A 26,790-nucleotide genomic window follows, 5' to 3' on the forward strand; every position below is an offset into this window, starting at 1 on the left:
CGAGGTCTAGCTCAGTTTGTCTAACTTCGGGAGTATATAAACCCGAGGAGCGTAAACATCCCGGCGGCTGTCGATACTTGTTTCACGTCGCACGAGGTATCTCCAGCTTGTCTGGGTTTGTCTGGCTTTCGTGCACCGAAACTGTCCTCGTCTATTTACTTACTCCGGCGAGTAACTGTCGGTGAAGCTGATATCGACTATCGCGCTTCGCGGTATACCGTTCGTGCGAATATCCGTTACGCGGTCGAGGAACAGATAACAGGCTGATATACGAATGCGGCAAATAAGCGAGAAAAAACACAAGCGAACGATTAAAGGAGATGAGTTTTTCCTATTGGAAAACAAGTCTGATTAATTGGAATCCTGTATCTAGAATTTTCTGGTTGAATCTATACTATTCTAGTTTTGAGATAACGAGATTGATATGATCAGAATCTTCTCTGGTTCGTCCATTTTTAAGTGGATATTTATCTTATTGTCAGTGTACGTTTGTGCGTCGCTATCTTTAGATCCGTTTATTATTTTTGTATTTAGATTGCACTAGAACTGTCTTTCTTGCTTTCGTCGAATATCAAGCATATAATTTCAAGTTCCAAAACTGTATGCCAGTCCAGCTATAGAAAACAGACCTTTTCTTACACGCCTTTCAACCCCGATCGATCTCCCGATTCCGTTTCTCGGCCTTCGCGATCTCACCGAGCATTGCAATTTTAATTCGATCGCTCGTGGGACGCGCGTCGTGTCGCCTCGGCGATGATCAATTCAGACCGACACCTTTCACGCGTTTACCTTTCGCGCATTTGTCCTCACGAAGCACATCGAAAATCGCCAAGTAGATCGCCGTTATAAACGAGGTCACGATTGCGATTTTCACGGCGAGTCGAACTTGAACGACGCAACGCGCGCTGCATTGCACATTTACTCGCGCTGAAATCATCGCTCGATCGCGCGTAGGCGATCATATATAGTCACCACTATTATTTTAATTTTCTCGCTCGAGGCGAGGATGATGACATTCGAGCTTCATGTACCTTTCTTGGCGTATTGAAAAAAAGCACTGCACTGCGAAAGATTTCTCGTTGAAAATGAACGAACTGGAAGATTCTAATCATATCAATCCAAATTCTGATCGTCTCAACTAGAATTAGAATATGTAGATTTAATCAGAACCTTCTAATTTGGAGCAACCAGACTATTTTCCGTGCGATAATAATAATCATATTTTATATTTTATTATTGCAACATTTTCTCCTTCGACATGATTCCATTATAATTTAATGTAATTACTTAACTAGCATTAAAACCCTGCAGCTTGGCTTACAATTAATTAAAGAGCCTTTAATAGTCGTTTTTTATTGTTTGAATAATAATTAAGTTCAGATGATAATTATGAGAGCTTTGGTGAAATCATTTCAATCAAGTATTCGGTTAATATAACGAAAATCAACTAAATGTTAACTTTATTTTTCTAAATATTATCTTACTTTTCTAATTATTATATCTAAACAGTCGGTTACTACTTTTTATTATATACTGTTAAATTATACCCAATTATTTTAATTATTTCTATAAGTCGTTACTGCTTCTAACATGTGTCGTTAATTTAACTAAATAAGTTATACAATATATGGGGTTAAACAATTTAACTTAAAAAAAATGTTTGAAATTTGACTCAAATTTAGTTTATTATTTACTAAAATACGCTAATATAGTTGTTTACTTTGATATCAATTAGATTGATTTAAATACATTTTGACATACACAAAGCTGAAAATAACAAAATGTTATTTAATATAAGAGATCGGATTACCACTGATCCTTCGATATTTAACAGAATGTTTGGTATTTACTAAATATTACGTCACATGCTAAATAAAATACATTTGGTAGCTGCCAGACTTTTTTTTCAATGCGCGCGCTGATTCGACATGCAATTTTCCATTCGATGTTCTCCACACGAGACGGAGATGCAGACTCAGGGCAGTCGATTATAAACGTGGCCTGTAGTGTTTTTGCTTCTGGAGGAATAAAACACGCAAATCTGCGCTTATCTCGCATTCGTTTTCTCATTTATGCATCGGCGAATAACGGCGTGCATTTGAAGTAGCCATGCATTATTCCGCGACATAAAATTGCCGCGTTCTTTCTCGGAAACGATGATACGCTTGCATGCGTTGCATAATTGCTAACAGTTTCATCCTGAGCGCTCGGCGGTTTATCGCCCGACCTGACATTTGCATACATCCCATGGAAATGCTCCGCTAAAATTTCGGTGCAATGCTGATACATTTGGGAACATCCTAATGAATATTGATCGCAGTTCTAACAGAAGGGAACATTTGACTTATCGTTAGCGTCATGCACAAATTTGCTTCGGTCAGTATAACAGATTATAAAGTCAAAGAGCAATTTCTCTCTTTCTCGAAGGAAACTCTTATGAAAATAAATACAAAATTAGAATAAAGCTAATACACGGGAAAAAACGATTTTGTATCTATGCTGTAAAAAGAGTCTATAGTTGCATTATGGAATTCTGATTGAAAATATAGACAAATCGGAATTTCTGTTGAATCTATTAATTCTAATTGAGGTGATTAGAATTCTGATTGATCAGAATCTTCTGATTTCTTCATTTCCAACTAGAAAATTTTCTCAATGTATGTAAATATCTAAATATTTAGTTAGATAAGATCTGAAAATAATTATGTTAGATTATTAAAGTAATTATGTAGGAGATAATTACACTCTAAATTTCTTGGAATGAGATTTTACTCCAAAAAATTTAGTGTTTGTAGAAGATTTGAATATTAACTAAAAATCAATTGAGAAATGTTTAACACAAATACATGAATTCTGTAAAAGCGGGTCTTAGTGCTTAATATTTTTATGTGAATTTCCGCAATTCAAGCAAACTATCCACCGATTATATTCATGGATCTTGAAACATAGTCAAACTGAAACTGGATATTTTTCATAATAATAAATTCTCTATAATGTTTTAAAGATGCTTATTTATAGTATCAGTAATATTAAGTTGCTCTCGTCAATTTAATTTGTTATATGATATACTTCTGCTTTAATTTAGAATTGTTTATGTTTCAAGACCGACAAATAATCGGCGTGCAGTTTGCTTGAACTGAAAATTGTATTAGATATAAAATTCATACAAAAATATTATTAGCCACCAAGGCTCGTTTAATCAAATATGATCCTTTTTTTAAATTTATGACGTCAAAAGTTTTGACATTTTAGCAACCAGCCATAACGTCCTTACATAATTGTTTTAAAATGGTTTAATAAAATTATTTTCACATCTGTGTGTAATTGTAATAATAACGAATTTAATATGATGCATTCAGTGCACGCACACTGACCATCATACACAAATTGACGTAAAGAGGTGTTAAATATAGAAATGCATGGTTAAACCGCGAAATATATTTATAGGTAAAATATGTATGGCATAATTCGAACTTTTTCACTTTTATACTTCAATTAAGATTACTCAGTGTACAACGACACTTTAATAATGCAGTGCATTAGTACGTCCAATCGAATTCGCTATAAATTTTTAGATACTTCAGCAAAATCGTTCTTTCTACGTAAGAGTGAAAATAATTAATGCGTAAGAAAGTTGAAAGTTTTGGTCCGAGCCATAAAACGTTCAGCTTTCTTCTGTATTAATTATTTATCGCTTTATCAAATAACTGCGCACTCTATCAGCACTCGTCTTTTAGCTCCGTTTAAATTTTATATTTATTTCACTTTTAAGGGTCTTTAGCTTAAATTCTGAAATTCCTATCGGAGAACCGTATACGTAAATCTCCGTTACATTTAGCGTTCGACAGGCATCGATAAAATGACGAGAAAAGCAGGCGGAAGTTGAAAAATCGTCTACTCGCGTTTGCGAGCGTCGCACTTTATCTTATCTACCTCGATATTTCTCGTATCTCATTTTTCGACACATTACAGGAACGCGAGATTGACGTGAGTATCATTGAACGCGATCGACGCCTGTCGTTATTATTACATATTTTATTATTACATATTTTAATTCATCGTTTAATTTTTCGTACATAAATTCCACGGGCAATAAAACGCGGGGGAGTATCATTTGTACTCCCAATAAAGGCAATTTATAGGAGACACATGTGACAGATCTGTCAATACGTCGCGAGTTATGATGACTCGCCCTCTCGTGGACTCGCAGCTACAGGCAATATCGTCAATAAGGAATCGTATTGTGTGATGTACGCAGAACTACCTGCCGACGTTCGAGCACATTGATAAATAACGACCTCTCGCGCAACTCGGCGCAGGGACTCGATCTTCAATTATTTACAATTACTACAGCTCTCTGTCTATACGGCAATAAAGCGATCGTACTTCCAAATTTTTTTTACCCACGGTGATCCTTTTCACGTCGGAGAACTCGCCGCGATAAAAGTATGAGATGAGCATGGCGCGTGTATAAATCTGCGAAAAAGAGCGAGATTTTCCCCGTTAAAAGATAACTCTTTTCGGTCGTTTATCGCACGACTCGCTCTTCGTAATCTTTTTCCGAAAAAAACGCGAATATAAAAGGCGACGAGAGCAAAGATAAAATGAAAAAAAAAAAATATATATATATAGCACAGAGAGAAACAGGGAGGGCAAGTAGTAGGTGCGTGTACTACCTTGCGAGAAATTAGAAATTACGCCGCGACGTACATTCATTTGAGCACGCGCGTATCTGAATCTGTCAGCAAGGCGGAAATAATGGCCCCTGGCGTTGCAGCTGCGCTAGCAGGTCGTATAATAGAAAATGCAGAAATGAATAAATTTCAGCTCGCGATGCAAAAGCGACGATATACCGTGTCAGATACGTGCAAGGCGCACGTACCTTTTAATTTTTCTTCCAGATAGAACCACGAGGCAGATATTACTTCACCCAGAAAGAATCCATTATGATCGACGGTATACTACCCTTTGTTCGGCTCTACCCCGAAAAGAGGGTATTATCGGGAATCTCACGTGGCTCGAAAACGGACCGAGATCCAGTCTTGAAGAGCGGAATTTCCGGTGGTTTCCCCATGATCCGATTCTGCGTACCCCGCATATTTTTCATTACTCCTCACAATGTAGGAATCGTATGAATAATTACTTCCTTTATGTAAATAATTTCATTATTTAGAGGACGATTTATTTATCTGCACTCTTCCGGTATACTGCTTGCATACGGAAAGAACGGCTTTGCCTGAAGTAAAAGCGAGATACAAGTTTGAAAATAATTTTTGTCAAAGTAATTATGAAGGACTTTATTTTGGTAGCTCGATAAAATTATTTTCAGATTTGTATCTACCTACCTTTTTAGACCCTTCAGCAAAATCGTTCTTTCCATGCAATTTTGGAGTAAACGACACTTTTTTATCCCGCGCCGTTTTGCACGGTTTTATGAAAACTAAAAAAAAATGGAATGGAAAAAACGGACGTGTAGCTGATGCACGCGCGTCAAAGTTTTCACTAGCGGAAAATTGATAGCAACCTTGATATTGAGCTGACGTTGTCGTAGACTACTCGTGTACATTTCGCCGCGTATCTATCATTTCGCTATATCTCCTATATGCGCAACGTCGTAACTCCTGGACCAGACCGCAGACATCAATTTTGTTCTTCGTACCTCGAAGACAACGCGAATAATCGAGGATGCGTTCAAGGCCGAACGAATTGCCGCTCGAACGAACAGCGATCCGGATTTCAAGGAATTTCAAGCGATGTCGAATATTCTTAAAAAGCGTCACGTACCAATATATGAAATTTATGTGAAGAAAATTCTACCAAGGATCCCCGAGATTCATCGATCTTATTGATTTTTCGTTTACACGAGAAGAATGATCTTGCTGAATTATTTAAATATTTAGGTAGATATAAATTAAAAAATTTTTGTTTGTATATTGGATTATTAAAATAATTTTATTAGATGATAATATTCCAAAAAATTTTTTGCCATTTGCTCAGAGAAGAAGATAAAGTAATATAATAATAAAAATAAACTATAAGATAACAACTGCACAAGTTTTATATGTAGAATTAATGTACGTATAGATAAAAGATTTTATCGTATAATCATCATAATTGTAAAATAATTCATTTAACTAATACACATTATCGCGACTTTAAAATAGTTTATCTAATGACATACTTTAATTATACATAATATAAAACTTGTACATTTGTCACTTATACAATTGTCGATGCTATTTTTTCTTGAATTGTAGCGGTCAGCTTGAAAAGTGTCCAATTTAATTATTTTGATGGTCCAATATAATTATTGAGATCGGCAGTTATTTAAATTTTTAGGTGCTCGAACAAAAATATTCTTTCCGTGTAACAAAATCAAACTATTATAGTTCTCTTTTACGATTGTATCGACAACACGCGGAGAACAGTTAATTAAATATTATCTCGGTAACATAAACGATATAAACATATCTCGCGCTGTGTAATACCGCGAACGAGCGTTAGGAAGCTGATATAACTATATCGTATAGGAGGTAGAATTAATTGATTATTAATTGCGGAGCTGTATAAAGATAAATGTCGTTTTTGCTTACAAATTTACGCCGTCTCGTGTTTAAAGTTTCATAATACAGCATCTGTTTGACCGCAAATTTAATTTGTTGAATGCTATATGATTTCATTGTTTCATTCATTTCGTTTGGTTGATGAAAATTAGAGGTTGCCAGGAAGCAGAATGCATTTTACGTTAATCCAATCTTTATACAGAGACAATGATTTTGCGGAAATTTCAAAAATTTAACTAGACACAGATCTGAACTAATTTTGTTGGAAATTTAAAATATTAATATATAGATTAAAATATTTATATAATATTATAAAAAACATAAAAATATTTATATAAAAATCTCACAAGCACAGTAAGCAACGCTACAATAAATTTTTATATTTTAACAATCAGGTTGAACGAGAGATCGAGTATCCTACATAATTATTTTAATATTCAACAAAATCATTTTCAGGTCTGTATCTATAGCTGAATTTTTAGATACTTCAGCAAAACTGTTCTTTTTGCATAGCCGTTTAGTTAGCAAGAATCTTTCGCTATACCCGACTCAATCTTCTGAAAATAGGCTGCTGATCCTAAAAGACCTTTATAATTGTCTATAAGCGTATGTAAATATGTGCTTTCTTACGGTTATATGTACATTTCGCGTTTGCCAAAACGGATATAGAAACGAAGCTGTGATCAATCGGTGAATTTGTGTATTCTCGGATCGGAGGCGTTTGAATGTGCTGCCATATTGTGGCTAGCGTGGCTCAGGGAAATTTTTATTCGCATTGTTGAGAGAGTACATACGTGGCCCGACATCGTGCGTGTATGTGTGTTTGCTCGCGGATTGTCGCGCCTGCAGGGCGTCGGGTAAGCCCCGTCCTGTCGCCGCAAATTACAATACAATCGTCACGCTATAATACGATCGAGTGAAACGCTTTCTGCCTGACGATAATCCGTATACCCGCCGTGCCGCGTGAGCGGATTAATTTCTGCGGTCGCGAAATTACATCTGTCACGGGAAATTTCTTTTTCTCCTTCTCTCTCTGTATTTTTTTCCGTTTTTTTTTTCTACTGTTATTTTGGTTCTTATTTCTTTATAATAAAGTTTATTTGATCAATTGTTTTGTTTAGCGCTTGAGAGAATGCGTTCCTAGAGCGTTCGATAAATGACGGTATCTATATTTGTCTATCTACACCTATCTATATCCATCCATCGCTCGTTTTGCATTATACTTAATTCGAATTTCTTCCTAGAATGCAAAAGTGTAAATTTTCAAACAAACAGATTAAGGAAATTTGTTTAAACACAACGTATCTTTTTAGAATTAGGTCAATAGTTTCGCGTCAGCGTTTCCATGCAGAACAACACTTTCCTCGCACGAGAACGACTAACAACTTCCAACGTTTGCTCGCAAATTAGAAATTTAACAATTTCGAAGTCCATCGATGCTACGTTATGATAAGCATTGTAAGGATCGCGTCCATTTGACCGATGCGATTTCTGACCTGATTTTATTCGCACGCAATGAAGCGATGAAGGTATAAACGAACCGTGTAAAAAATCCTCGATATCGCTGCGTTGATAGAAAAAGTGACACATCTCAAACTTAGCAATCTTTTAAGTAGAGCATTTAAAAAATTCTTTCTTAAAATTGGAGCAACATTTTAATTTCACTTTCTTTCTATGTTATATACTTTTAATTATATATAATATATTTTTTAAAACTATAATGTCATAAGTTTTCAAAATTTGAACACATTGTATAACTCCTTCTCCTCCTACAGCACGAATACTGCAGTGATATTTTACTTTATGGACATTGGAACATGTCCATATCATACAATATTGTAGCGATGTTTTATGAAATATTGCAATCTTTTAAAGTAATATTACTGCAATGTTGCTGTAATATTTCATGTTGTAGAGACTAGTATAGCGTAAACTTCGTCTCTTATAAGAATTGTGACATTTTCCATACAAGCAAATGAACTACAAATGTGTTTTTCCATAAAAATACATCCAGGCCAAACGTTTGGAAACACTTTTTAAAAGTTGACATTTTTAGAATTACTTAAATATCCAGAATAATGGCTGCGCTCAGAAAAAGTTGCTTTGTCTGAAGATGCATTGTAGATACTTGAATAAGTAATCCCAAAAATGTCAATTTTTTAAAAGTGTTTCAAACTTTTGGCCTAAAGTATATTAGTCTTAAAGTCAATTTTCTTTCTTTATTTATTAAAAAATACAAACTTTTAATTATTGTGTTACTTTTATCAACGTAACGAAATATCGATCAATCTTGATATTACAGCAACATTGAATTATCTCTAGTGGAATATATCGCAAATAAATATCTTTGATATAAGTATATCGTTAATGAAATGATACGATTAATTGTGCTACTTGAATTATTCCGCCTACTCCATAGCTTCTAAAATCCTCTGCAATCTTTTTATTCTACACGGGTAATTTTTCGTGCAAGATACTTTGCGCTAACGACGGGTCCATCAGCGACCCGGCAAGCCGGCTCGGCGGAAATTGCGCGTGGGCGAGCCTCCCTCGGGGACATTGGCGAAATCGGGGAACCCGTGGCGGAAGGTAGAGCGGAGAGGGAGGGGGAGAGGGGAGGTTCCTCCTGTGGGCGATCGTAACTTTCGTATCGTTGTATTTTAACCCACTTCCCCCGGCGCCTATACCAGTGGTGATGCGGCCGGTGAAATGGAACGAGGGCAGTTTTCACCAGCGGCGAAAAGCGGTTGGCGGAGTCCCGTTGCACCAAAATCGACCTCGAAAGCATGCACGTCGCCCGTGTGTGCTTTCCACCTCCTCCACCGATCGCGCTCGCGGTTAGTCCTAAAACAAGAGGTTCTTTTCAGCTTAACTTTTTGCATGGTTCATCTTTTCCTCTTTTTCCCGCCAACGTGAACAGAAAAAGAAGAAAGATGAACTGTGCAAGAAGTTAAAAAGAATAGGTATAAGGTTTTCCGCAGCTTGTTCACGTGATCGCCGATTTGTACGACGTACATCTTCCGAATTTTTTCGAGACATCCACTCTCTCATTTTCTTTCCTTTTTCTTTTACACTGACTTTGATAGTCGTTGATGTGCGTCGCAACGGAGACGATCGCGAGTGCAAGTTCCGCGAAAAGCGCGCAGCGAGGCGCATCTTCTATTTCATAAGATTACCTCACCCCCTCGCTTCGCACAGTAAAGCTGAGCGGAGCAAAGTTTTAAGCCAAGTTTCTTGAGCGGAGAACGGTGTAAGTCATGACGTTCTATATCGGCATATACGGCCCCCGTGTCGCATGTCGCGTTACTTTACGTGACGTAAGTTTCGTCCCATAAAAATACCTACTTTTACAGCGTGAGGGAAAAACTTCTTTAGAAAGTTTAGAGTTGAGGGTGAGATGTACATACTTTGTTCCTATACCTTCGGTAACGGTCCATCCTAATGACGACGAAGAGGGAGCGGCTTTTTATGGAAAATCGAGGATAATGCCCGATGAAGCCGACTTTAAATACCCGCGATGAACAATACGTATCGCTAACATTTACAGGCAACAAAGGTATAGAATTAACAGTAGCCTGCAGGTTGTCCACGAGGTGCACACAATAGAAGTCGATGAAACAATACCATTCCCTCGGCTCGTCTGATATATCTTCGCAACCCTTACGGAGATGAATAGTCACTTCCAGGCGGCTAAAGCAGGAAAGATGGCACATGAAACGGATACCTTTTATGTTACAGACATTCAGACACGGCTTCCCGCATCAACCGACAGCGTTGGCATTCGACCCAGTTCAAAGGCTCCTAGCTATTGGCACTAAATCAGGATCCCTCAGGATGTATCCTTTGACGTTATCGTTAATATGGGGCGGCATTCCGCAATTAAACGTTTTTTTTTTCTTGCCGACGGGAGAAGAGAATGCGCGTGGCGATTAAAGAGACGCGAAAGTCGGATCGACCCGTTGATACCAGCAACGTGATACAATTTTCGCTTTTTTCTTTCTCTTTTTTTCTCTTTTTTTTTTTTAATGCACTATATGTTTGCTACTGCGTAGCGTTGAGTGAATGTCAAATTTTTTTCTTGACCGCGTGTGTCACCAGTAAATATACTGGCACAGTATAGAGAGGACGGTTTTGTTGAAGTATTAAAAAATTTAATTAGATGCACTGAAAATAATTTCTTATTTTTAACGTGAAACTATCAGAATAATTATGTAGAACGCTTAGAACTGTCAGGTTGCTAGAATGTCAAAACTTTTTACAGCATACTTATCATGCTTAAATTTCCTACGTAATTATTTTGATGTTCCAACGAAATTATTTTCAGATCTGTATCTAACTAAATTTTTAAATACTTCAGCAAAATCGTTCTTTCCGCGTATATACTCGTGTTATTCGGTTATTGTATAGCAAAACAACGCTTGTATCGAGAATTGTTGTACTGGCGGAAGTAAAAACTGTAGATACTCATCCCTGCTTTTGTGATCGTTATAAAAAATTTCGGATATACAACGGGTTTGTACAATTTTAGCGGATTAATTACACGGTCCTGTCGGTTCGTGGCTCTTCGACCGTGTGTTTTTACACGTCAGCGATTTCATTGATCTATCATGGCCAAAGTGTAATAGATGTTCATCGCAGTTCGGTGGGCATTACCAACTATCGCGATGAACTATAAACGGAAGAGTTCCCATCTTCGCTGTCGATTTCGCTGTAAATGAAAATTTTTATACGGTTTCACGTATTTAAGAGACTTTACTGGCTTGCGGGAGTTAACGAATTTGTGCGATACGATTGGATTGGTATCGACCGGATTTTTCCAACAATATCTCTTTCCCTCGACTTTTGTGTCTTTATGCTATTTTATATACGCAAGCTTTTAATAGGCTATTGCGTGGTGAAATAATAGAGGACGTTCTATTGTATGTGTGGATTTGTGATTAACACTTTGACTGCCATGTTGCTCATATTTGAATCTCGCGTGTTATAACATTTTCGTGTGCATATACAAAATTTTAAGAACTTAAATAAATTTAGTTAGATCTTTGAAAATAATTTTGATGAATCAAAATAATTATGTAGGAAACTGAAGTATGATGAGCAATTTTTTTTTAATTTTGATATTCTAATAACCAGCTTAAGCATCTTACATAATTATTTTGATAATTTAATAAAATTATTTTCAGCTATACACTTACATAGTTAAATTTTTAGAGACTTTAGCAAAACCGTATCAATATGTGTAATAATGTTGTCACTTATTTCTTATAAGTAATGGTTTTATTTATCTGATTCGTGTTTATTTCTATCAATATAAATTAACTTTAATTTCAGTTTATCTACATTGATAGAAATGAACATAAGAATGATTTTATTATTATCTATTTAAGATATATTTAAAAAAACCAATATAAATTACCTAAGTATACTGAAATAAAGTATTAAAATAATAATATACTAGATTTATGCTTCATGCCAAAATCAACTTAACAATCAAAGTGTTAACGCGCGACGATATTTAATAATCGCAACTCGTAATCTATACAGATAATTTTTCTTAATTAATTTGATGGGATGAAAAAAAAATACAGTTTGGGTAGACCGGGCGTGGATGCACACGTTAAACACGAAGAATGTTCGCCCGTGTTACGACTGCAGTTCCTGATCAACGAAGGAGCGTTGGTGTCCGCTACGGAGGACGACACCTTGCATTTGTGGAACTTCCGTCAGAAGATACCGCAGGTGGTACATAGCCTCAAGTTTCAGAGAGACAGGTCAGTCATTAACACGCGACGGGGCTAACGTTACTTTCCTTAATTTTAAGCTTTGAGCTTCGCTCTTTTGCGGTATACACCTTAACGGCTTTTAATCATACATTGCACGAGTGGAATGTGATATACTTGAAAGATTTCACATTTCGCAAGCGCTGACTAAACTACTTTGAACTTTTCGGCCGTCGAGTATTAATCGAAACGTGTAATATTCGTTTTCGACAGAATCACTTGCATACATTTACCACTGCAAAGTAAATGGTTGTACATTGGGACCGATCGAGGAAATATTCATATACTGCACATTGAAACGTTTGTTCTATCCGGATATGTAATTAATTGGAACAAGGCTATTGAAGTGTAAGTACATAACATTTTTGCTATTACGATATTTGGTAATTTTAATAAGAGAAGCGCAGCGCAACACATAAACCGGTGTATATCTGTATACGAACGCTGATACGTTTAAAAAATGCAACCGTATGTCGATATAAACGCATGCAAAGCATAATAAATTTTAATGACAATTTCTGTAATTTTTATTTTCATGAATTGTCAGCATATAAACACATTTAATATTTTTGTTACATTAAGGTAAGTATTTTGAAGCAAACTGCCACTTAACATGATTGATTTCAGCGATAGGATCTTCGGTACAAAGGGCAATAATACGATGTGAATTTCCTCTGAACGTTTAGCGCTTGATTAATTAGGCATTGTTTTAATGAAATTTTCTGAAAGCAAACGGAAAGACATTCCGCAAAAACAACAATGTTAACTTGATAAAAAATTTATTTAAAATTTTTACAATATTGGCACTTTAAGTTTGTATTATGGCAAAATATCTCAGGTATGTTTGCGGATACTTCTTTTAATTTGATAAACATTTTCCAAGCCGCTGTAATTTCCTCTTCGCTGTTTTGTTAATTGATATAAAATACGCGTCTCATGTGCACGTCTTTAAAAATTTATTACTTTAATAAATCTGTATTTATAACATTAAGTAAGGAATTATGTGGTGGCTTAAAGAATATTTCATCTTAAAAGGGGTATATATTTAGTTATTTGTGTAATCCTTATAAGACGTTTACATAACAGATTAGCACTTGCTGTCTCGAGAAAGAATGTCTTTTGAAAATATTTTTCAAAAAGATGAGTGAAAAGTAAGATGTATTTTCAAATCCCGTTTCCACTAATTCCTATAACGGATGTGTCGTTCGAGATTGTGTCCTAAATGTGTGAATGTATGGGTCAATTAAATTTTGGTGGACGGATTACGTTCGTTTGTGGAGGTTATTTCCCCAATAAAAAGCTCTACTAGTACTATGTACCTATACCTTATTAACACTGGAAGGAACAGACGTCAGAGACCTTAGTAGTTCTTTATTGTGCCTGACTGTAGACACATAGATGTGAATGTGACAGTGATGGTATAAGGGTGCTCATTATAAGTGTACCACCATTGGGACTTAATATATCCATAATATAAATGAAAGGTTATTAATTAATCAGTTGTCGACTGATATCGAAATTAGCTAATCTAAATTAGTCCAGTTCAAAATTGTCTGACAGTCAAAAGAGTATTGACTTATTTTTATTTTTGACATAGATATATACCTTACGCGATAGGACTTGCGTCAGAGAATATTCATTTCACTAGTAAATAAGTCACGAACAAACGTGGCTATACCAGATGTTAATGAATAATTAGTTACGAATAATTCCCAATAGCGAGACACTTAAAATAACTTATATAAGCAAATCCTGTGATTTCTTTCTACTTTCCGAAAATTCATTACTATCGACAAAGCCTATTAATACTTGTACGTTTGATTTATTGGCATTAATACGCTACAAAATCTTTAACTATTTATTATATCTATTTAGGAATGCTTTGTTATTTATTCTTTGTATACTAATTAACTACGATTTTCTTATCGTATTTTCTTGAAATATATAACACAGTGCCAATTAATATATAAAGATATTATCGGCACACATTAAATAATGTAACACTTATAAGCTGAACACAACGGTAAAACTACAATAAAACACACCGGTTAAAGACCGCACACGAGTTTTATATATGTTTCACAATAACACAAAAATAATGGTTCTCTTATACATGTGTGTGTATATACATATATATATTTTTCAGATCTAGAAAGACTCACCCTGGTGCTGTAGTACACTTGAGTGATAATCCTTTAGATTTGAGCAAGGTACGCGCGTTTTTTGAGTACGTTTTTTTTGCATTATTATTCCATCCTTATCATAATTTCATTATTAACATTATTCAATTTTATCGTGACGCGTAAAAAAAAGAAGAAGAAACGTTAACGCGCGTGATTGGCGTTTATTTAATATATTTTTGTACAAACTTGGATTATTTATCTAGATCCAAGCTAAGTGCAAGTGTGTGCTTGCATGTTGTATGTGTGCATGCGTGCATGCTGTCACTGTTGTGTATACAAACGAAAGAGAATCTAAACGCCTATTTCATTAAGAAAGAAAAAGAAGGAGAATATCCATATTGTTTAATATTTCAAAATGAATTTAAATTTTATGAATCGATAGAAGAGTCATTCCGCGGTCATGATCACTCATCTTTTTACACATTTGATATGTGAATTTACTGTTAGTTCAACTTCTAACAACGGAGTTCTGTTACGGACTTTATGCAATATATATCTTCTATTTACTTACTATATAATTGTGCAGTCATGAGTGTGTGATGAGTGTTTGTGTGTTTGGGTTGCGTTTGCAACTCTCTGTGTCTTTGATATCGATAAATTTAAAATTTAATAAATTTAAAAATGAATAAAGGGCATAAGAGTAAAAAATTAAAACTAATCTTAAATGTCAAATTTAAAGATATATTACAAAGATAAAAAAAGAAGATTATTATTAACAATATGTTTTTATACCAAATATGATCTTGACATTTAAATAATTACATGTTTCGGTTTCTATATCAAGCCATCTTCAGATTTTCAACATATAAGAAATGAAAAATAGAATTGACATTTAAGATTAGTTTTAATTTTTGATTCTTATGCCCTTTATTCATTTTAAAATTTATTTATTAACAAGAGTCCTTTATACATATTTTTATTAAAATTTGATATTATATATGTAATATTGTATAAATATACTATTTTTTTCTCCATTATAACTGTGTAAGGAAGTGTATACTATTTTCTTTACGATAATATTATTTGTTATAGAAAAGTGCTTTTTAAAATCGTATAGATAAATGAATTACTGAGGATGTACACATTTTAAGCGATACCCGTCAATTATATCCATTTTCTGTCTCTAAGAGTATCAAAACACATTAAAACATTCTTACCTTTAAACAGTGATGTTACGTAAAATACCATAAAGGATTATAATTATGAAACTGAAATTTAATATGAGAAATTTAAGTGAACGAAATTTGAGAAATTTAAGTCTTTCAAATGGAAGGTATTTTAATTTCATATTTAACGACAAAATTAAAATTGATATAATTAAATTATTTTGTATATAATTAGTTTTGCTTATTACAAATAAATTTTTTCGATCGCGTTTATAATAATCTGCTTTGTTGATTAATTTGTCTTCGATTATGAAAATCTTTCGTCCATCTCATTCGTTCTTCTTTAGCAGTCGATAATTAACATCATGCGCAATCATCGTATCTCTAAGTTTTATCTGTGCCCTTTGCACAAATCTTGTAGAAACCATTGTTCACAACATTTTTATACCTGGTCTCTCTAGTATATACTAAATGTATTGTCGTGACAACAGAATCGAGACTTATTGTAAAAGAACATTTCTCGTCACCTATATATATACACATTTATATACATATATATATCCACGTGTCTTGTTTCAAGGAACTTTTAATATGAGAAAGCGCATTTCTCTTATATGCGTGAATGCTTTGTTTTCAGATGCTTATAGGATATTCGTCAGGGCAAATTGTTTTATGGGATTTAAAAACCAAGATTGCTGACTATAGATGTCAAACAGATGATTTATTAACATCGATAACATGGCATCATGAAGGTAAACAATTCATGTGCAGCCACTCGGATGGTTCTCTTTCGACTTGGACTATTCGGCAATTAAAACCGAGTATAACATTTCCACATGGTGAGATTTGATAATTCTATTATTTATTCTATTATTTATTCGATCATAAAATTTGTATAATACCTTTTTTTCAGCAAAATTCTCTAAAGATGGAGAACCTGAACGTTGCAAAGCCATTCAAAAAGTAGAATGGAAATTATCGAGATCGGGGTAAAATTATATGAAATAGTTTTTGTTATATGATTATATTAAAGTTTTAAGTAATAACTATCCATTAATCTTAAATAATATACGGACTAAACATAAACTTTCAGAGAAGCATATGTGATATTCTCTGGTGGATTAGCACAGGACACCACCGGGAGAACACCCAGCATTACAGTGATACATGGAAAAACTACTACGGTGCTCGAAATGGAACATAATGTTATAGACTTTATAACGTTGTGTGATAGTCCATGGGCTAGTGGTACAGTAAAACATGCTTTCTAATGTTTTTAAGTGAAATATTACTTTTCTTTGTAACTTCCAGTTGTAATCTTTATCAACTACAGTGTAAATGATGAAAAATTTATCAATATACATTTTATCAGTAATAATTATATATATATATATATATATACAAAATGATCTGGTTGTGATAGATTTGTTAACTACTGGATTCCCTTGTTTTGAGAATCCATATCCTATGGATATTCATGAATCTCCTGTGACATGTTGTGCATATTTTGCGGATTGCCCTTCAGATCTAGTACCTGCGTTTTATTCCGTTGGTTCGAAGTCACAGAAAAAGACTGGTTTTAGCGAGAAAGAATGGCCTATCTCCGGTGGCGAATGGAGCTCCAGTTCTAGCAGTTATAACGAAATTATTCTTACGGGGTAATATTATCATAGATACAACTTTGTACCAATAAATAAATTGATTTTTTTATTAATCATGATAGTATTGATAAATTAAAATACATGCACGATCATGATGTACATGCTACTATGTACTTACATATATGTTACAGCCTATCACAAGTTAAGCAATAATCAATAAGTTACTTAAATTGCTATAACACTACGTATGTTGTCCGCAGGCATGCCGATGGAAGTATAAAATTTTGGGACGCTTCTGCGGGAACATTACAAGTCCTTTACAAACTAAAGACGGCGAAGCTTTTTGAAAAAACTAGAACGCGTAGTGTAGATTCCGAAGAAGATCCGTTAGCGATTCAACTTATCTTCCTTTGTCCTGAAAGTCGAAAATTAGCTATTGCAGGAAATGGCAAGCATGTCGTGTTGTTCAAATTTAAAAAGATTGAAAGTATGTCTGAAGTAGTGGTAAGTGTCATTTACTAATATATTACTTCTTTCCGTTACTATCTATTAGTCAGGGCTGGACATGTCAAATTTTTTTTTTAATACAGAGAGAGAGTATTAATAATACAATTATATTTTATCTTTCTGCACAAGTATTTTGTATTTCGAATACTAAGATTGACAATCAATTTTATTGTTTGAACTACAAAATATAAAATATTTTTATTCTTTTGATTTAAAATATAAAATACAAAATATTTTTATATACTCCGCTGAGATACAATTGCATTATAAATGTGTTAAAAAAAGATTACATATTTAAAATACATACCCAGCCTTGTTATTAATAAACTTAAAATGAAACTATTAATATTCTTTTTTAATCTATTATATCACTTCATTAAATCTTACTTACACAAGAACAGTATTCTCTTTGTTTATTTTTCGTGTCTTTTTCGATATCACAGACTTTGGAAATATGCTTATCGGTGGATCCATTAAAAGAAGCGGACAATTCACCAGATCGTGAGTCTCCTGCAACCGGAAACACCGTAGGAAATGTAGAAACGAAGACTATAGAATTCAATCATCCGCTCAAAGTCAAAACGGGTCTGCAGAAAAGGCCAGCCGGTTTTCAAGCGACATTGATTTGTTTGACAACTGCACCTCCTGGAGAATTACCCGAAAATATAACATCCCTTAATTTAAATTCCTCATACGGCCTGTGAGTGTAAATTTATAGGATTGCATTAGCCATTAATGTATATGAGAATTTCGTAATTGAATTGACATTGTCATATATTATCAGGCATAAATTTTCAAAAATGTCATTGCATATCAGACAGAGAGTATGCAACACAATATTTTAATGTTTAGATTGGCCTATGGAAATGAGTCAGGGTTAGTGATAGTGGACATCGTGCAGAAGATTTCTTTAGTCGTATTGAACACCAGTGATCTTGGTGGTGGCGATCCTTATCAACGCGTCTTGCGAAGTCCCAAACGGCAGGACGAATTAAAACGAGAAAATGAAGATAAGGCACGAAGTCCAAGTACAGATCAGGTAAAATGTTTTTTTTTCTACTAGAATTTTGTGTACATTTTGAAATTTTCCCAGTTCTTACCCTTGATTTTATCTAGAAGGACCTAGAACTTTTACATTTTGCATTCCGCTTTCTCTAAGTGCCAACATTATTTTTTATTGCATGATTACAAAATGTTTACATAAATAAATTGCTATAACTACGTAAAAGAGTTTAAAAAGAATATCGCAGTTTAAAGTTTTATGATTGAAATGTTTTTTTAATTCGGTAAATATAAATTACTATCTCAATATAATGTTTAAAAAATTATCATTACACGGATGCGTATAAAAAATCTATCTAAATTTTGTTTACTTGCACAGGTACATATTTTGTTAATAAAAAGTAATGACCTAAAGATTTTTATTGTAATTTACTAGTCTACTTTTGTCTGAGGAATCTTCCTACAATTTTGTTCTTTATTATGCTCTAAAATTCTTGTAATTTTGTACATTACAGCATAATTTGCTAAAAATTACATAATCTCATCTTTTTAAAAAACTGTTTTAAATATATTGTAAAGCTAAAATAAATGTTGGCAACAAAAAGGCAAAGTATTCATTTTCATTTAAGTACACGCGAATAATATATTTTTTTAATCAAAGATGATTATATAAGTAAAAGATATTTTAATTAAAATTTAAAATATACAATATTTTAATAACATCTAATAAAGATAATAAAACTGTCTTTTAATAAGTAATTAAACATTGTTTTTAAATTAGGAAATATGGAAACAAACGGTGTTTCATCGAATTTTAAGGATACTAAGTTGCTATTATGTTTACAGTCGCTACAAGTGTGATTTTAAGATATGTTATTAGGTATTTCTTAGTATGTAGAAATTAATTTTATCATATTATTTAATTCTTTAATTTTTCATTTTCTTATTGCTAAGAATATTTCTTTAAGTGTTTTAAAAGTATATTATATGTATTTTATTTGCATTTAAATTTGAATAGAGTAAAAAGATAATACTTGCAATTACTTTGAAATACGTTTAAACCATTCAATATATAATTATATTAAATGGAATATTAAATATTTAATTTATTATATATATACTTATTCATCTATAAAATTCTTTAGTGACAGTTTCTCTCTCCATATGTTACAATAAATAAATTACACACAGGATGTTTCTTATACTTTATTTTTATTTTATTTTAATATATGTAATGTTAAATAAATTTATTAGTAATAAAAATATCCAAGAGAGTTCTAAACTTTCTGCTTAGTAAATTTTCGGATAATATTAGACAATAACATATAATATTAGAAAAATAAAACAACTGTGATTTTAAATATATCTGACAAAATTCGAGCAGTTGTACCTTAAGAAGAATAATCTCTAATTTTTAATATATTTAAAGATGACTTAAACAACGTAATCTTTGTTAAGTTTAATAAAAACATGTTTTTAAAAAATTTATTTTAAAAAATTTTCGTATCATAAAGAAGGATTTTATATCGACAACTATTGGTCAATCTTGTCATTTTCCATGTGGAGAAGATTTTCTTTATAGATTATAACGATAGGCTTTTCTTGTTTCTTTATTGTTATGGCAAAGTGTTAAAGTTATTTAAGAAAGTGTACATCTCAGTACATACATATAAAATATTATAAAAAAATATTAGTGTTTTATTATATTTCATCATAAAAAAATTTTGTTAATGTAATTTTATATATAACATAACGCTTTTTTCCATTGTATTCACATATATTTTGCATTTAATGTTTAGCTAACTACTATGTGTCTACCATTGAAGCAAGTAAGATCAAATATATTTTTGTTGAAGAAATTGTTATGTTTTTTTTTTGTTGTACAATGTTGTTCTATTATCAGTATTATTGTTTATATTATTATGTTATTTTTGAGTAGCTAGCAATTGGTGATACGAATTCGGTTTTTATTATTTAATCTATAATTGGATAATAAAATGTTGAATGTAGTAAATGAGTACAAATAAACAAATGAGAAAGTAGAAATAATATAGAAAAGCAGTATTAAAAACATTAGTTACTTAGTCCGTAATAAGTATAGCAACGTTTTTATATATAAACTTTTGGTGGGATCTGTGCATGTGCATAGACTTCATATGAAAAATTTAAATGCAAAGTACTTGTACTTATAACTATTATTATAGAAATAATATTGACGTTATAATTTCTAATTAATTTGCTTCGAAAACTAAATGTTATTTTGTAAAAATGTATACAATATATATGTACGTGCATATGTTACATTATTTATAAAAATTTACAACATTGCTCATAAATTTTTTATTGTATAACATAGATCATTAGAAATTAATATAAAATACAATAATGCATGAGAAATATAAATGTGCAACATAAATTTTACGCGAGACATTAGCAGTGCTCACGTAATTTATGTATGATGTATTATAGAACAAAAAATTTTGTTAAGTACATTAAATTTAAAAGATCGTTTCAGATAACAAAAGCATCATATGCATATCAAGTATTTAGAAAAGTTTTATGTTTGAGAAGTTAAAAGAAATAAGAACTTAAAAATGATGTCTAATTACTAAATTATGTTTTTAAATGGGTGTTTTTTTCTTTGTGTACGTGATTAGTAGCAGTGTATACTAATTGATGTTTGCTATACTGTTATGTTAACAATTATGTTAACTTAGTAACAGAATTTTAAAAACTATTTGTTATATATTTTTCTTAACGTAACATTGGTGGTGTAGTATAATGTTAGAAAATAAAAATTTGGAGATTGTAGATAATAAAACAAATGTTCTTATAAAGAAATATTTTTAGTTTATGTACAATAATTTATTAGTACAAACAAAATGTGTTTGTGTAATAATAATTATAACATGTTTCAGCTATATATGTACATCACATCAGTAAATGTCAGCATTGCACAATTATTGATGAAATATTTAGCAGGTGATTAAAGATATATCGATATAGAAATGTTACAAGTAAGATAAAACATTTTATGATGTTTCGTACAATTATGTAATACTAATAATATTTTATATCTTTTTTTTCTAATATTGAAGTATTATAGAAGCTTTGTCATTTATTTTATTGTATGTAATCATTTTTAATGAAGAAATTAAATTAACTGCTAATAAATGAACAACATTATGAGATTTTATCAAGTGACATTCAAATTTTTATACATATGTGAAATTAAATTAAATCATTGTATATTTTTTTTTAAAGTCTAAAATTTTGTGACTATTGCTAAAAATTACAATTTATTTCCTACTTTGGTTGTGAAAGTAAAGTTTATTGAACCATATAAATTTATGATATTCAATTCATTAAATAATTAGATAGACGTGACATTTTTGTATATGCTTGCTCTACTTTTACCAGCGCTTAGTACTGTCATCTTACTGATGTAATGCATACATTATATATATCACATTGTTTAAGATCATCATGTACGCTTAAGACAAATCAAATGAGAATTGTTATCAAACAAATGGTACAACTGTTCGCAGCTATTTTATGAAGCCAGTATCCAGTTATCTTCCAGCAGTATTTCTATAAATGTACTCGCATGTTCGTTAGTACATATGTATGTAATTTTGTTGATTTTCTTTTTGTTTATTTTCCATGAACAGTGTAGATAAGACTTGTAACTTAATTACTGCACAAATATGAAATGTATATGTTAATTCAGTAACGTATAACCTGGTTTCAAATTATATTTTTCATAAATTAGGGATTTTTCTTTCCAGGGATTTGTAATGTCATTGAGATTCAATGATTGCTATTTCATATTATTCTCTTTGAGAGAAAATTATAGACACCCTCGACAAAAACTATTAATAATTCATGTATAAAGGTGCCAGCACAATTAATCGTATTCTTTTCATTTATGAATCATATCAAGCATAATGATAATGTGCGATATTTTTAAATACTCCTATATACACATACGATAATATATTTATAATATTTAATCTGATCGTTCATTATCTAGAATTTATTAATTCAATTCTCAAAATGATTCAATAGCGAGAAGAAGTTGTCAAACAATACTCTTCATGCTCTGAAAGTTTATTCAACATTACGAATAATCATTAAAAAAGTGAGACATAATAATCGTCATTTATACAATGATACATTACAATATTTCATTGACTAGCAATATCGAAGGCCTACGTCTCTACGAGCATCTTAGGCATCTATCAAGAGTAGGCAGACAGATTTAATAAAAAAATCTCGAATCTAATCATTGTCCTGTCTGCACTCTTCAATTCAAGTTTTTTCACGAGCCTGGGAAGTGACAAGTGACCATACGTTTGTAGTAGCTTTCAGTTTAAATTTTATATTGTGCTTTTTCTTTAGTAGGCATGTTTCTACTTCACGCGTTTTTACAGACACGGCAGATCGTACGGTAGCACGATAAGGGATTAGTCTACACCACTATTAGTGGACACTTACGGAACACGAACGCGAAAATTGCATAAAATCCTTTTTAAAATCCGTTTTTAGAATTAGGTCCAATATATATACCTTTTTTTTTTATCTACGAACTGATTGATTGTGCAAAGCCCAACATCTTAAATCCATCAGAGTCAGCGAGAATCCGTGATGGAATCCGAGCCGATAGTTACAAGGATAGCGGATTCGATCCAACAAGTACAGCAACAACAACAGTGTTCTCGCAATGAGAGTCTGACTGGAAACAGTAGCGATAAACCGAATGCGGAGGAAACCATGAATGAATCCAATAAAGCGAGTAACACTCCTAACGGCGACGAGTGTCAGAAAAGCCAAGGTTGGAAGGGATTTAGTCTCAAAAGACAACTAAGCAAGGTTGATCTGAAGATTAAAAATACTTTTACACCGTCCTCGGTGTCGTCTCAGAATGATGGGGTACTTGTATGTTTTTTAATACGTGCTTTATTTTTTTTATCATTATTTTATATATTGTCAATAATGTTAAGTTTTTCGTGTTTCTATCATTATTGTTTGTGCGGTTTACATTTACGCAAAATATCTTAAAACATTTTAGTTGTTAACCTACAACACACATTTACATTACATTTTTATACCTCTGCAATGTAATATGTGTATCTTATAAGTTTAGTACAATATAAAGTTTTTTTTCTTATTTGACTTATAAGTTTATGAAAGAAATATTTAATTTTAAATTATACAGAATAATTATACAAATTTAGAGAAATTAGTCTCGAGTGTTTACGTCTCGGAACTTACTTTTTTATTAGTGAAAGTATATTCCTGCTCTTTTATATAATTTTAATATTGTTTTACAATGTACATATTTATGTTTCCGAAAGAGCTCGTCGTCGGGGCTCATGCAAGTACCTCAATGCCAGCAGATAAGCAGCGATACTGACAGTCAAAAGTCTTCCACGTTTTACTGCAATATCAACGAAGCGACCAGCACAAGTCGTTCGCTGTCGCCAGTCGAAAGTGTTGACTCTGAGTCCTCGTTATCGCCGGAGAGTCAATCTCCTGGACACGAGAGTCCTCAGACCGATGACAAGAAGCAAGAGATCCAAGAGGCTAGAAGCCCGACGGAGAACGAGAATGAGAAAACGATAATAAGCAATGACAATATTGGTGCGAAAACTGAAGCGGTAAGACCGATGAACTTGTCTTTGCCCGAACACGATGCAAAACCACCGAGATTGAAATATATTGCCAAGATCAAACAAGCAAAGAGAGAAGGCCGTTTACTCTCGGTGCCAAATCTAAAATTTTCCAAGAACGAGACAACCGTTTGTGACCTAAGATGCGAGGAGAGTGCTACCTCAGAATCGTTCACCGGCAATTTTATAAGAAGATTCAGTAAGTTTTTATACATTTAACGTAGAAGAGCGTTATGTGTCGTCCGTGTGTCCTTAGAGATATATTACTTCGTTAGATTTTCACGTTAAATGTGAATGTATGCGTGTAATTAATCTTACTAACGATCGAAATCTTCATCGATCGGGAAGCGTGCGATTAACAATGAAATTGCATTTGTATTTGTGGTTGAGAACATGTGGTGGGTGTAGACTAACCATAGAGAGAGAGCTCGGCTGGTCCTGGACGTGCTTCTGCCTCTTTTTTTTTTTACACAAAGCCTAGGATGCTCTTAGATGCGTTAAAAATTTTTTCCAGAGGAAACGTTAACACAACTCATATTAATTACATCTTTGTCAAGATTGGGTAAATTTGATCATATAATAAATTAATCTAAAATAAATTATTCAAATATCAATAATTTTGTACGTTTAAATTTGTTTAATTTAATCAAGCCAAAATAGAGTATATATATAATATCTTTTTTATTATTTTTTCAAAATTTAAATTAAAAGTTTAAATTGAAAGTTATCATCGAATCATATACTTGTATATTGTTGACATATTAAATATACGAAACTTTCTAATTTGAGTTTTAATTATAGAAACAATTAGTAGAGATTTTGTAGTTATATAATTTTTTTTCTTCATAAAATATATGAAATAATTCTAATTTTGTTACCCAATATTGGCTTTCATTATAACATGTCACTATCAAAGGTTTATGTGAAACATTTAATGTTTAGGGTAAATTGGTCAATATATAGGTGATAATAATAAGCTTCTTTGACATATATACTCTTGCAAAACTTTTGCAATTTCCTTTGACAACTTTAAACTTTATAAAAGATAGATTAGTTTTTGTTGAACACAAATAAATAGTAAATTAATTATTTTTACAGCTTTTCAGATTCTATATTATCACATAAATCTAATATGCTCGTAAAAACATAAAATTGAGTAATATAGCCCGCAAATTTCCATAGTTATCCGTTAGTATTCTTTACATATTGCATGTTCAATACAGTGCATATTGATAAAATAGCAACACAATTATAATGCAATACTGTTGATACACATTTCTATACGTCATTAAACAGAAGAAAATGATTGACGGTAGCAATTTATTTTGTGTTTATTGTGTATATTTAAGCAGCATGTGTTGCATATATTTTAATGCAGTATGCAAATGATGATTTATTCAAAATTATTATATACACATTTATTTATATATTAATTTATTTTCAACGTATTAGATATCGTTAGAAATGAAGGTGAATTGACGACGGTAGCTCTTTCAAGGTTTTTGTATAAGAACTTAATAGCAGAAGCACATCGTAGATATCATCCATCATGAGATTAAAACACAAAATTAAAAAATTGGTTGATAGATATTTCTTGTAATGCAAATATTTTATAGTTATGTGGAATAAGAGACTGCTGTGAAATCTGATCACGCAAAATGTAGAGTCTAATATAATGGTCAGTCAATAAGTTCATTGATACATTACGATTAGGCATGTCCGAAGTGTGTCGACGTTTCTTCGATCATGAAGACAAGGCCTTTTAATTAATAGAAGAGTGCAGACAATTCTTTGCTAAAGAACAAAACAATACGCGCGATCTATGTTGAAAATGATAATTCTTTAAAATGCATTCCTGATTTGTGTGGATCAGAGGATGCTTGTTAGACTCTAAACTGCAAAGAATTCAATTGTTGTGATAAATTACGTCTAAGATGTGCGGACAAAAAAGTTCTTCCGGCGTAAACACATATCTATATTATTGTATGTTAAATTTATATCCGTAAAAAAGTGTGTCTCTGATATACTATTTTTGGAAGAATACATTTTAAAAGATATGTCAATGCTTCACTAAACCGCATCAATTGCCTTTTCTTAAAGCCATTATCTTGTCAAATCATTCTTAGTTTGCAATTTGTCTGCTCTGTGATGGTTGATAGGTCAATAGGTCGGGAAAAAGCCGTACACTTAAGATTTCTAGTATATTCCCACCCCTTAGGTTACCAGTACCTGGAATGCATAGTAGATATTTTGAAAATGCATCGCCTCCCGTTTGGTCGTGGTATATCCATTTGTGTCAACTCCATTTCAAGTTTTATGGCTACTTGTAAACATTGTTCTTATGCTCGCAAAATGTGGGAAAGATCCCTCCCCGCC

At 32.4% G+C, this 26,790-nt stretch overlaps 1 protein-coding gene across 1 annotated transcript in view; it reads left to right on the forward strand.

The window, feature by feature from the left end:
• Window positions 1-26,790, forward strand: part of Tomosyn (syntaxin-binding protein tomosyn) — a 40,600-nt gene that overhangs the window by 3,311 nt on the left and 10,499 nt on the right. Inside the window, 13 exon segments of the mRNA XM_018543167.1 lie at window positions 10,302-10,399; window positions 12,152-12,334; window positions 12,557-12,691; window positions 14,490-14,553; window positions 16,270-16,471; window positions 16,546-16,621; window positions 16,726-16,904; window positions 17,005-17,290; window positions 17,494-17,737; window positions 18,184-18,440; window positions 18,593-18,779; window positions 23,372-23,674; window positions 24,100-24,613. Of these exon segments, the coding sequence (XP_018398669.1) occupies window positions 10,302-10,399; window positions 12,152-12,334; window positions 12,557-12,691; window positions 14,490-14,553; window positions 16,270-16,471; window positions 16,546-16,621; window positions 16,726-16,904; window positions 17,005-17,290; window positions 17,494-17,737; window positions 18,184-18,440; window positions 18,593-18,779; window positions 23,372-23,674; window positions 24,100-24,613 (2,728 nt within the window).

The sequence above is a fragment of the Cyphomyrmex costatus genome, unplaced genomic scaffold, assembly GCF_001594065.2.
Source record: "Cyphomyrmex costatus isolate MS0001 unplaced genomic scaffold, Ccosl1.0 scaffold36, whole genome shotgun sequence".
In the NCBI taxonomy this organism is placed as follows: Eukaryota; Metazoa; Arthropoda; class Insecta; order Hymenoptera; family Formicidae; genus Cyphomyrmex; species Cyphomyrmex costatus.